At 35.3% G+C, this 11,437-nt stretch overlaps 2 protein-coding genes across 4 annotated transcripts; one reads left to right on the top strand and one right to left on the bottom strand.

Annotated features, from left to right (window-relative positions):
* The first annotated feature begins 380 nt into the window (after positions 1-380).
* Positions 381-3,154, top strand: LOC143340625 (uncharacterized). The gene is made up of 8 exons (XM_076762804.1): positions 381-627; positions 705-896; positions 969-1,196; positions 1,273-1,448; positions 1,520-1,645; positions 1,888-1,999; positions 2,546-2,671; positions 3,072-3,154. The coding sequence occupies exons 1-8, from the start codon at positions 414-416 to the stop codon at positions 3,152-3,154; spliced, it is 1,257 nt and encodes a 418-aa protein (XP_076618919.1). The 5' UTR covers positions 381-413.
* On the bottom strand, positions 2,305-11,401 carry LOC143340223 (uncharacterized). 3 transcript variants are annotated; one of them, XM_076761913.1, is made up of 6 exons: positions 10,943-11,401; positions 10,338-10,531; positions 9,499-10,248; positions 8,336-8,575; positions 8,095-8,247; positions 2,305-8,022 (listed from the first exon to the last, which is right to left on the bottom strand). In XM_076761913.1, exons 3-6 carry the CDS (start codon positions 9,610-9,612, stop codon positions 5,110-5,112), a joined length of 3,420 nt encoding a protein of 1,139 aa, XP_076618028.1. In that variant the 5' UTR covers positions 9,613-10,248; positions 10,338-10,531; positions 10,943-11,401; the 3' UTR covers positions 2,305-5,109. The 3 variants fall into 3 exon arrangements, with proteins under 3 accessions (XP_076618028.1, XP_076618026.1, XP_076618027.1); XM_076761911.1 differs by having other exon boundaries at positions 10,359-10,531; positions 10,943-11,391; XM_076761912.1 differs by lacking the exon at positions 10,943-11,401 and adding an exon at positions 10,665-10,936 and having other exon boundaries at positions 10,359-10,531.
* Positions 11,402-11,437: the final 36 nt, after the last annotated feature.

Raw genomic sequence — 11,437 nt, forward strand, 5'->3', positions numbered from 1 at the left:
TGTAATCGATATTTTGCGGTGTAGAAATAAACGAGCGTCTGTCGCAAAGCAATTTTGGCACCTCGTTTGAGAGGTGCAGCAGGTTGATTTAACAAAATGGCCACGAAGTACGATCGCGTTAAAAAATACGATGTCGTGGAAATTTCAAAGCGAAACGACTATAAAGAGTGGTCGAGCAGTTCGGAGAGCAAGGTAAACGAACAGGTTGTACATTTTCCTGCGAAATTGAAAACTTTGCCTCAAACTAAATGGCGCAAGGACAAGGCTATGGCTGACTTAAAGACCGCATTGCCGGATATAAGTCCCAGACAAGTGAGAAGGTTCTTATTATTATACGCTTAACAGATTACCTTTACAATTCGTTATCGTTTTATCTGGGTTAGAGTTTATAATATTCTCCGGACAGATTTTACATGCCGTATCACGAGGCGATTCTTCTCGAACTCGAGGAAGAAAATTACCAAGAAGCGGCCCGTCGCATGAAACAGTTTTTAAAACTGGACGAAAAGATTGGCGAACAATCGCCGGTTAGCCTGATGAGGAAGAAACCGTACTTGAAGGATCGAAAGGATCTCGTGGATCGTTTGAAAAGCGGATTGATCGCGTTCGAGGAAGCTGGGGGGGCAGGTGCCGATATTTCTCATCGAAATTTCTCGATACCGGCGTATACATACATATTTTAGATTAAATAAATATTTCTCCAGGCGATCGCGTAGCCCAAGCAACGTCACTGTTGAACATCGCTTTGTTTTTCCAGTCAAAAACTTGGGAATGGTGGTGGATAGCAGAGCGTTTGTACCAATCTGCTCTCGCGACTGCTGAAATTATCAAAGATGATGATCGTCGAACGATCACCTTCATACGTTACCTATACGGTCGATTTCTTTTTACCGAAAGTTGGTAACGTGATCGTTTAATCGTCGATGCATTCCGGTTTCTAACGATGTACAAATAAATATTATAAACAGTGCAGAAACCGAAGGAGGCGCTAATTTATCTGAACGAGGCACGCGAAGTGTCCAAGAAGAAAACGTGGAACGCGTCGAAGAAACTGGGAGAGAAACAGGGTTCCATTTTCAGGGAATGCAACGTTCTTCAGTACAAAGCACTGTTGATTCTCGCGCGAAAGGAACGACCCGAGAACCCAGAGTGGGCCATGAAAGCTTGCACGGAAGCTTTGGAAAGAGCTACGGACTGTAAACTTTGCTTCTTTTCGATAATTCGACTTGGAACGATCGAAACATTAACTTAATACGAAATGTTAAAATGCAGCTGCCAACGACGAGTACGTGAACGAGGCCCTTTACGAGCTCGGAAAAAGTTACATTGCGATGAACGATATCAAACACGCGTTACATTGTTTCTCGAAGTTATTGGCCTTGGCGAGAAGAATTTCGGACGCTGAAGGCGTTTGCAACGCGCACACGGAACTAGCGTTTGCGTACAAGGTGCCTAATCCTTTCGATACGCGTCTCTTACAAGCTTAAATCATAAATTATTAAACATTCCTTACGAGCAGCGATTGAACGACAACGCTTACACGGAGAAACATTTGCGTTTGTTTCGCGAGAACGCTGAACAATTCGGGCTCTTCGAGAAGCTCGCCGATGCACATTATTACACCGGTGAACATTATTTGAGCCAGGTATTGTAAATAAATAGACACGAGTGTTTGCTGTTCTAGCTAATTTACAATACTGTCTAACGACGATACAAAAACAAAACTAAACGACTAAATTACAAGAATAAAAGTACAAAAAGAAAAACAATACAAATTATAATGGCTATTCGCGTCATGCGTTCTTAACTAATAAAAACGATACTGCGCTAGTTTTATAGAAAAGAACATAAATCGAACGATACATTGCAACGCTATTATATCTACAGGGAAGTTTGAACCTTTCTACTGGACATTTAGAAAACGCTCTGCGTTTATACAATAAGCTCGGCTTGTCCCGCGAGGCTGATCGCGCCAGAAGTATTGCGGGAGTATCTACAGGTATTACAAGTCTATAAAATTATACAGTCTATCTTTTAAAACGAACAATGGTTTTCAGAGTTTCGGTGGAGATGCCCTGTTAAAAAGAAAATTACTTACTTTGATACAATTGACAAAATTTTCCCATTTTAGAAAATACTGTTGTAAAACAATTTAACGTGTAAGTCGCGATCGCTTTATGACAATGTACTTGCACTGGCAGGCATATAAATAGAAATAACCATGCAATTAACATAGTTAAGTATACTATGAGATTTTTATATGCTCGCGCCACTCTAAGTCCATTGTTCAATGAAACTGAAGAGTTTAGAAATACGTTTACTCTTTATTCTCTATTATAATACATAGTCTAACATTTCTATGAATATTCGGTATTATGCGATCGGTTGTATCTCTTGAGATCGAATAATCCCTACCATAAAAGTACAAATACAGATATACAAATCGTTTCCCTTTGTCCGTTTCACGTGCGGCCGATCGATCGTGATAAAAAGTTACAAAATCTCTCCACGATGGCTTAAGATCCACAATGCAGAATGTTCGCAGGGCAAGAAAGAATCGAAGACTATTTCGAGTTGCTTTTGCGATGCGGCGAGCGCGACGAACACGCGACGCTCAAGATCTGCCTGTGGAAATGCCATAGAGAGCCATTTTGGACTGACGAGATACACGGTAAACAAGAAAAATAGTCAATCGTACAGAACAGTCTGATAATAGAAACGTGATTCGTTCTTCCTTCCCGCAGATTATATCTCACACTCTTATCCCATACAAATATCTCTATATTATTAGGTGTATATTTGTTCAGCAAAGTTTAGATTCTTACTAAATTTATTTATCGTACTTAATCTCGGATTTAATATACATTGTATTCAATATACATCGACGAACTTGACTGACGCGTTATAATGGCCACAGTTTTCTTCGTTTAAACGTTTTAACTTTTATCAAAACACTCGTACTCTATGAGAAACGAGTTACATACGTTTAGAAACAATAATGCATCGTAATTATCGTACGCATCGATACGAATAAACATTTCCGATTCTGTTCAATTGCATTAATGTTTCAGACGAGAAGTCGGACACGGAGGCTTTGTACGAAACTTCAGAGGACACGGTCTCTTCGTCGCAATCATTCCCTATCAACAATTAATTGCATCGCGAAATTAAAGGAATCTCCACACGATTCAACATTTATCTATACAAGTATTTCCTTCGTTTTTTTTTTTTTCTTTATACGATTTATATTCGAATAACGTCGCATATAAATATAAGAATATTAAGTCCATCGAGAAACGCCGAGAATGGTGACTTCTTTAAGTCGTGTATCGAATGAAACGTTTCGTAGCTTACAATGTCGCATGAATTCGTACCACTAGCGAGTAAACAAAATAAAAGTATCGGATTGCTAAACACGAGGAGTTCTAAGTGTCTCGATTTTTCGTTCGACAAAAAGCAACGACTAGTGGGTAAAAATCATTGGTACTAAACAGCCACTGCTACTTACAAAAGCAAAGAAATTAATAAAGACGACGTTTGCTTTCAACTAATATTGTTTCGTTAAAAAAAAGGAAAAAAAGGAACTGTTACTTAATTGAGACTTCACCGAGTTTTGATAGTTTAGCCATGTTACATTACGGTAGTGACTTGAAAATAATGTAAATTGTTTACCGTTTGAAAGGCATATTTCATTCAGTTCGGATCCTAGGAACATTTATCAGAACTATTGTGCAAAACGTGAACGCGAAACTTCATGAACATTAATGTGTATTTGGAAAAACAATGTGATATAACACATTAACTATAATTAATGGGCTCGATGACGGTCCCTTGAACACTGGTGCAAGATAATCTAAGACCAATCATTCATTCAGCATATACATTATGACTCTCGATAGAAAAGAAATGAAATGAAATGTAGCGAACGTTTAATGAGTAGCAAATCGCAGACCAACGATAAAACCTTTAGACAGTTCTTCGAGATTACATCGTACAGAAGCAACTATAAAAGCCTTAAATATACTTTCGTAATAATGATTATTCTGCGCGCGAAACTTTCATTCGGATGAAATTCGTTAATTCGATTATGTTAGTTGAAACAAAGTTCTATCACCCAAATCATCGCCTTTACTTTGTACTATTATATTAGAAACTTCTTGTCACGAGTTTCACGCATTGCATACAAATAAAGAACATTTTTAAAAATAATACTTTAAAGAATTAATTGTTAAAATTTGAGAATACTAATTGCGAGACAAATTTCATTAATACCTCACACGTCCTTGCTAGATTCACTATAAGCAACAGACTGGGTTTAACAAAGTAAAGCTAAAGTAACATAAATGAGCATTCCGGACAATAAACGACATTCATTAAATTTGTAAAAAAAAAAAAAAAAAAAAAAAAAAATTACAAAATGATTAACCGCAACAATCAATCATTCTTCTATTAGTTCTTATAAAATTAATTCTTGAACAAGTATTTTTGTTGCACTATTAAGAACGATACTGAAATTCAATAAAATTACTCTATACAAATTAATGATATACTTTAAATGAGTCATGTATATGCCATACCTTTAAGCATATGCTTTTCATGTATCAATCGATTTCTTCCTTACAAAACAAACCTGTGCAAAAACTAATGTATAGATGTGAAAAGTTGATACTTGAATTTCCATAGGAGTAAGCCTAAGTCTATTCATGGCCCTCGAAATGCTTCTTAATTTCTTCGCTCGTCAAGTATCAACTTTTCAAATATGCAGGGTGTCCCGTGACATGTAGAACCTATTTCAAACATGGATTCTACACAAAAAAAAAAAAACAATAACAAAAGTTCATATAAACATGTATCCTATTTGTTATTGTTTTCTTGCGTAGAATCTATCTTTGAAATGGGTCCCACATACTACAAATTCTGTATACTATGTGAAAAAACGAACAGTCATTCGCACAATTTGTTAAAATTCGAGTCGTCAATCAACCAATCTACAAATTTTAATCACATAATGATTTTACGGTAAAGTCGAATTAGTGATGCAGTGAGCAGTTTGAGTAATAAAAGCAGGTAAAGTATAATGTCCATACAATATAAAGGCCTACACACAACTTATAAAGAAATAACAGTTGTCTGACTACTGTTCAATTTGAGAGGCGATGCATTCTCACCATTACGTATTTCGCGCGATATGTTTTCTAAAGTTTCCATGTCGTTCGAATCGTTTTCGATATTGACATCAACAGATTCATTGCGTTTTTCAACCTCTGCACTCGCCAAATCAAGAACTTCTTGTAACACTTCTGCCGCTGCATCGGCGGAATCTTTTGCCGATTTTCTCTGTTCCGTAATTTCGACTTCTTCAACGTCATCGTTGCAAACCGAACTGTTTGTTTCGGATATTACAATCACCTCTTTTGTCACTAAAGGCTTGTCATTTTCTACTTGTGTACACTCTATCTCATCTTCGGAGCTGAAGTCTACGTTTTCCGTTGGATCAGTCGACTTTTCTTTCGCCGTGTTTTTTGAACTGTTTACATTAACAATCCTTATGTCTTCATCGCTTGAATCTTCTACTTCTATACTCTTTCGTTTGACTGTCTTAGAAGAACCTGCGACATCTTTAACTGTAGATTCATCACTACAATCTTTGCTGGATTTCACTCCATTCAAACTTTCTTTATCAGTTGCCTCGCTTTCTTTAACAATTGACTCACTTTCTTCCTCAATTGTTTCACTTTCCTTATCATTTGTCTCACTTTCTTTATCGTTTGTTTCACTTTCTTTTTCATTTATCTCACTTTCTTTGTCGTTTGTCTCACTTTCTTTATCGTTTGTCTCGTTTTCTTTATCGTTTATCTCGCTTTCTTTATCGTTTGTCTCGTTTTCTCTATTGTTTGTTTCACTTTCTTTATCGTTCGTTTCACTTTCTTTATCGTTCGTCTCACTTTCTTTATCAATCGCCTCACTCTTCTTATCGTTGGTCTCACTTTCCTTATCATTTGTCTCGCTTTCTTTATCCTTTGCCACATTTTCTTGATCGTTTGTCTCACTTCCTTTATCATTTGTTTCTTTATCAATGATCTCACTTTCATCCTGGGTGTGTATAGTTTCTTTTTCGCCATCAACATCGTCGTTATCCTTTTCCGTTTCTTTCTGTTTTGATTCCAATACTGCAAGTCTTTCCTCTGTTGTACTCTCAACGTTTTCCTCCTCGTCTTTGTTTTGCTTGGTGTCCAAATTTTTCTCATTCTGCACGAGCAAAATATTCTCATTTTCCTTTGCCTGTCCATTTTTTATTGGTGTAAGTGAAATGTCTTGATTTCCTTTTGTCCTACTATTTTCATCCTCTCTGAGCGACGTATTCATATCTTCTTCTGTACTTGTATTGTTTTCTGTCTCAGACTTATCCGCATTTTTATCGGTACTCTGATCACTGATTTTGCGGCTCCTTCTACTTCTTGGCGAATGTAAACGTTTCCTGCTTCTGTCCTTCCTTGAATTACGTTTGACTTTTTCTGGCGTTGATTTGGTTACAGTTGTTTCTGCATCTTCTTGGCTTTGTGGTTTCTCGACTTTATTCTTCGTTTGTTGATCGTGATCGGAGTCGTGATCATCCGATATAGATTCCACATCAACAATTTCATTTAATTCTTTCATAGAAGATTGAGTTTTATCCGTTGTAACATTTACGTCTAGATTGGTTGCATCCGTTACTGCTTCTTCCTCGTCATCATCTACTCTAATTGCTATAGTCTCGGACTGATCTTCGCACAGATCTTCCACAGCTTCTTTCGTGTTTAATGTGTCCTTTGTTGTATCACTGGCATTCACTTTTTGCAATTCCAATTTTGGTTGTTTATAATGTGTCAATTTGTGCGACAACCACGTAAGTTTGGTCTCGTAATTAGCTCCACATTCTTCGCAAGTATATGTCTCATTCTTATCGTCTTCAGTTTTTTCGTTATCAGACTTGGAGTCATCTGATTTTTCGGACGTTCTTTTAATCGAAGACGGTTTTGACTTTAACGCCAACTCCTTTCTTCGGGAACTTTCTTGCGTAACATCTTGGTTAGTTACATCGACCATAATAGGTGCCGCGTTTTCAAATCTTATATTCTTCTTCCTTAATCTATCATACACTGACGATGACGCATCTAAATTTGTTATCACAATGTTACCTGCCAAGATACTCTTTAACTTTTTACGATCGGGTTTATTGTCAACATCTGCATCAGACAAAGATGCATCAGTTGCTCGTTTATGTCTAGTTAGTTTACGCTTATCTACGTTTACATTGTTTGTTAATGTGGAGTCTGAATCAGGACGTTGATTAGGATTACGTTTATCAATTTTTTGTCCGCGCAAGTTCGGTCTTTTTAGAAGAGACTCGGTCAAAGATGTTGACTTAGAATCTGTATTTTTTTGTTTTATGTTAGATTTTAATTTCTTAGTTGCAATCTCTTTACTATCTGTATTTTCAGTTCTCATACTTCTAAGAGAACGTTTTTGACCCTGCCTTGCTGTATTACTTTCTATGTCACTAACTATTTTAGGAGATTTCTCACCTTGTGTTTTACTGTTTTCCTCTGGCAATACATCTGTTACAATGTACTTCTTCTTCCCCTGGCCATCTTCTTTGACTTTGTAAAGCTTTTGATTACTTACTGTTTTATCTTTTAATACATCTTTTAGAAAAACTTTACAAAATTTGGTTTCTGTAAGACTCTGCTGCTTATTAATTTCATTTGTATCAGAACCTGTTTCTGCCCAACAACTTTTGCAGACAGGAGGTCCTGATTTTTTAGATTTGTGCACATCATTATTAGTTCTAAAGGTGCTCTGACATTTTTCACAGATTTGTAATTTTAGTTTGTCACTTGAGTTCGTATCATTCAATTTGCCCTTCTGAGATCTTGTACGTGTCATTTTGCTCAACTCTGTATCAGAGTCCTGCAATGTGTACAGAGCTGTTCTAGCAGAATCAGTGATAGTAGTTTTGCGACTTATTACAGCTGTATTTATCTATAACAATATAAACAACAACAATAATACAAGGTTAACATATATTGAATAATATATGCAAGTAGTATTTACCTTGGGGAAATTTGAATAATCTATTTCGTTGTTGATTATATCTTTCAGATTGTATGCAATTTCTTGAGATAGGTTCTTCAAATCGAATAACACATCCACTGTGTACCGGCAAGACAAACATATAAGTTCACAAGCTTCCTCAAATTTTTCGAACTATTAATTAAGATAAAAAATAATTTTAACAAGACAGAACAAAATGATAAGTTAACTATTTAACAGTTATATGAAATATATTTCTTACTTCATTGTTAAAAAGTCTTTGTATTTTGTGGAGCAAATTATGTTTTAAAGTATCTTCACTGAGATTGAAAACATATTCCTTCTTTACAGATTCAAAACATAAACCACAACAATTCTTGCGAATCTTTTTTTTGTTTACTGTAATGCAACGTTTGTATTTGCTTACAAAGGAACTACACTGGTTTAACTCATATGCACACTTGTGACAAATTTTAGTTGGCAATTGATCTACTTTAGGTACCTGTATGACAAAATATACAACAAAAACTCTGTAACATCAGCAATTTATTTCAACTAAATAATGTAATTAGAAGAATGTTTGAATTCACTGTTTTATATTATATTTAATAATGATAAGAACAAGATTGTTACAATATTAGCTGATAGATTATTTGACTTATATATTTTGGCTATATTATCTATTGTGAAAGATATTAACTATGGAACAACACATTAACCAATGTTATATTAAAATAACCTCAAAAAGTAGTAGATGAGAGGTTATTAACAACGAGAAGCAAAAAAAAACAATATACAGCAATAACCTAATAATATTTAATTAGGTTTTTAGAAATTGAAAAAAGAAATCATTCAGAAAACTGAATAAAAATTACATTAGCTAAAAATTTAATGGAGTACGGATGAGCATAACAATATGAAACAAATTATGCACAAACAGATTATACAATAACAAATCACGTACGACAAAAATACAGGTATTAGAATTGGGAATAAAGTTTAAAAAAGCAACAATAACCTATGTAGCTAAAACATATATAAAAGATAATTACAAACATGCCTAAACTTTTAAGGTTTACTAGGAAATAGGATTTATCCCGCAAAGTATTAAGATTTTACGTATATACGTAATTTAGACGTATACTGTGATAAATGACGCGATATGCACAGTACCAAATATTCTAATTACACAACAATCAGTCATTTAATGTATATCATCACATACTTGCAAATTAATTCAATAATTTTTATGAATAGAAGTAACAATGGATTCAGTTGTCTAACAAATACAGAATCAAATAAACTCTGTTCACAGAGTATTATTGTTACTCAATGTGTATGGTTATCGACGCACGCTCAGACAAAAACTAACGAATTTAACAAGATTTGAATGTATTGCTGTGAAGTAATTCGCGAGCTACATACCGTAACGAGTGAGCAGATTGTGAATTGCTCGTGAAATAATTTCTTGTTGGCATCTGTAATATCCAAGAAAACGCCTTCGTCGCTCGCACAGAGAAAACAGTATTGTCTTGACATAGTAACACACAGATACCAAAATATGTACGAAAACGTAAATTATATAGAAGAACTGATAAAAAATATTCTAAACATATGAAAAAAAAACAACTACAACTCCGAAAAGAAAGTTTAACTATTTTGGCGGTTACAAAGCAAGCAACGAATTCGTTGCAACGCAGTATATTGGCGGTAACGGTCGCGTAATCAATATGGCGTCCGCATTCGTCATATCGATATATCGTTAAGTGTAAGCGTCCCTTCCTCATATCGATTCAAAAATTCACATTCGAGATACAAACGATCATAAATTACCGCGTTATTTAATTCTTATTTTTAGGGTATTTTTAAGAACAACTTACAGTCGATTGTTTTATCATGACAATTTTTTTTTTATTAAAACAATTTTATGAATTTGAACATCTATAGTACTTTCAATATGAATTGTTTCAATTTCTTAATCAGATTACACAGCTTTCAATCATAATATGTATTAAAACATTAATCTATCAAAAAACATCGATACTTCCCCGTTTTTTAATTTATTGTTCACGTTGAGTCCATTTGTTCAGATTAGACAATGTCAATAATTCAAATATAGTCTGATTATCATTACGAAATTGTTCGAACTGAACTTTTAATTCGTCTAAAAACAACCTGAGAAATAAATACAAAAGGCGTCAGTTTAAAACATTCGCTAAGATACGCACAACGAAAAATAAAACAGTTTCGATCTATGATTATACTTCGATTGTACAATCAGTCACCTGAAAGATTGCATCATTTCCTTGGAGAACTCGAGGAAAGTTTGCATGGAGTGGATTCTTAAGTCTGTAATATTCATTTTTAAAATAGAATTGGCATGCTTGTTCTCTTCTTTTATTTCTTCCACTTTCGGTGGCTCGGTAGGATCTTTAATCCCGGTCATCGCACTCAATTGCTAAACAAGAAAAAGTTCAATGACATCGAATTAATCTTAACAAAAAGCTTGTTATTTAATATATATAAAAAAAAAATTGTCGCAGCAATTATTTTCATATATAGATTTGATTGTCGCGTCATAAAATACATACGAGATACGTAAACTTTCGAATAGTCCAGAAATGCTTGTTACAGACAACTATATTGTTAGCAAATTTGTTAAAACAAAAAGAGAAACAAAATGATCTCTCCAAACGGCAGGAATATTTTTTTCCCGTTTCGTTGGTTCAACGACGCATACGTCATTTTGATCATACACATGCACGTATACAACGAGAATTTTTCTAACACGAAAAACTGTCAAGTGCGACCACCACTAACGATAAGCTCGGTTTTCTTATCGTCGGAGTTTTCGTTTAATTATACGCACACGATACGCGATGCACACTAGAGCCGAGGGTCTCTCGGTGTTGTTTCGGAGAAGAGACGAATTTTTCATGATCTAGACCACCCGTAGCCCCGTATGTCACCGTAAACTACGACGAAGGCTGACCAAGGACGCACAGAACGTCACCTGTCGTGCTTCGTGCTGTGCTGTGATTTCTAAATATAGCGACCGCTTCTCTACAAAATTATTGTTTTCGTCGATTCGCTCGGTCCAACATAGGGACTGCTGATCGAACTCAGGGTTGTGTCGGTGCGCGCATTCGCGGTTTTATGCGTCTGCGTGCAGTTAGCGTGGGTAAATTCGAACGAGTTTAAACTCACCCTTCGGTGCATGATAAAATACATATAAAAATCTTCCTGTTATTACAACGTTCTTCGAACACAAATGACGCGTTCATATTGTCACACATAAACATTTATATTTCTTAAGGGACCTCGGCCTTGCAGATAAGAAATGTTAATAAATTACGCGAGTCAA

This window comes from Colletes latitarsis, chromosome 3, assembly GCF_051014445.1.
Source record: "Colletes latitarsis isolate SP2378_abdomen chromosome 3, iyColLati1, whole genome shotgun sequence".
In the NCBI taxonomy this organism is placed as follows: Eukaryota; Metazoa; Arthropoda; class Insecta; order Hymenoptera; family Colletidae; genus Colletes; species Colletes latitarsis.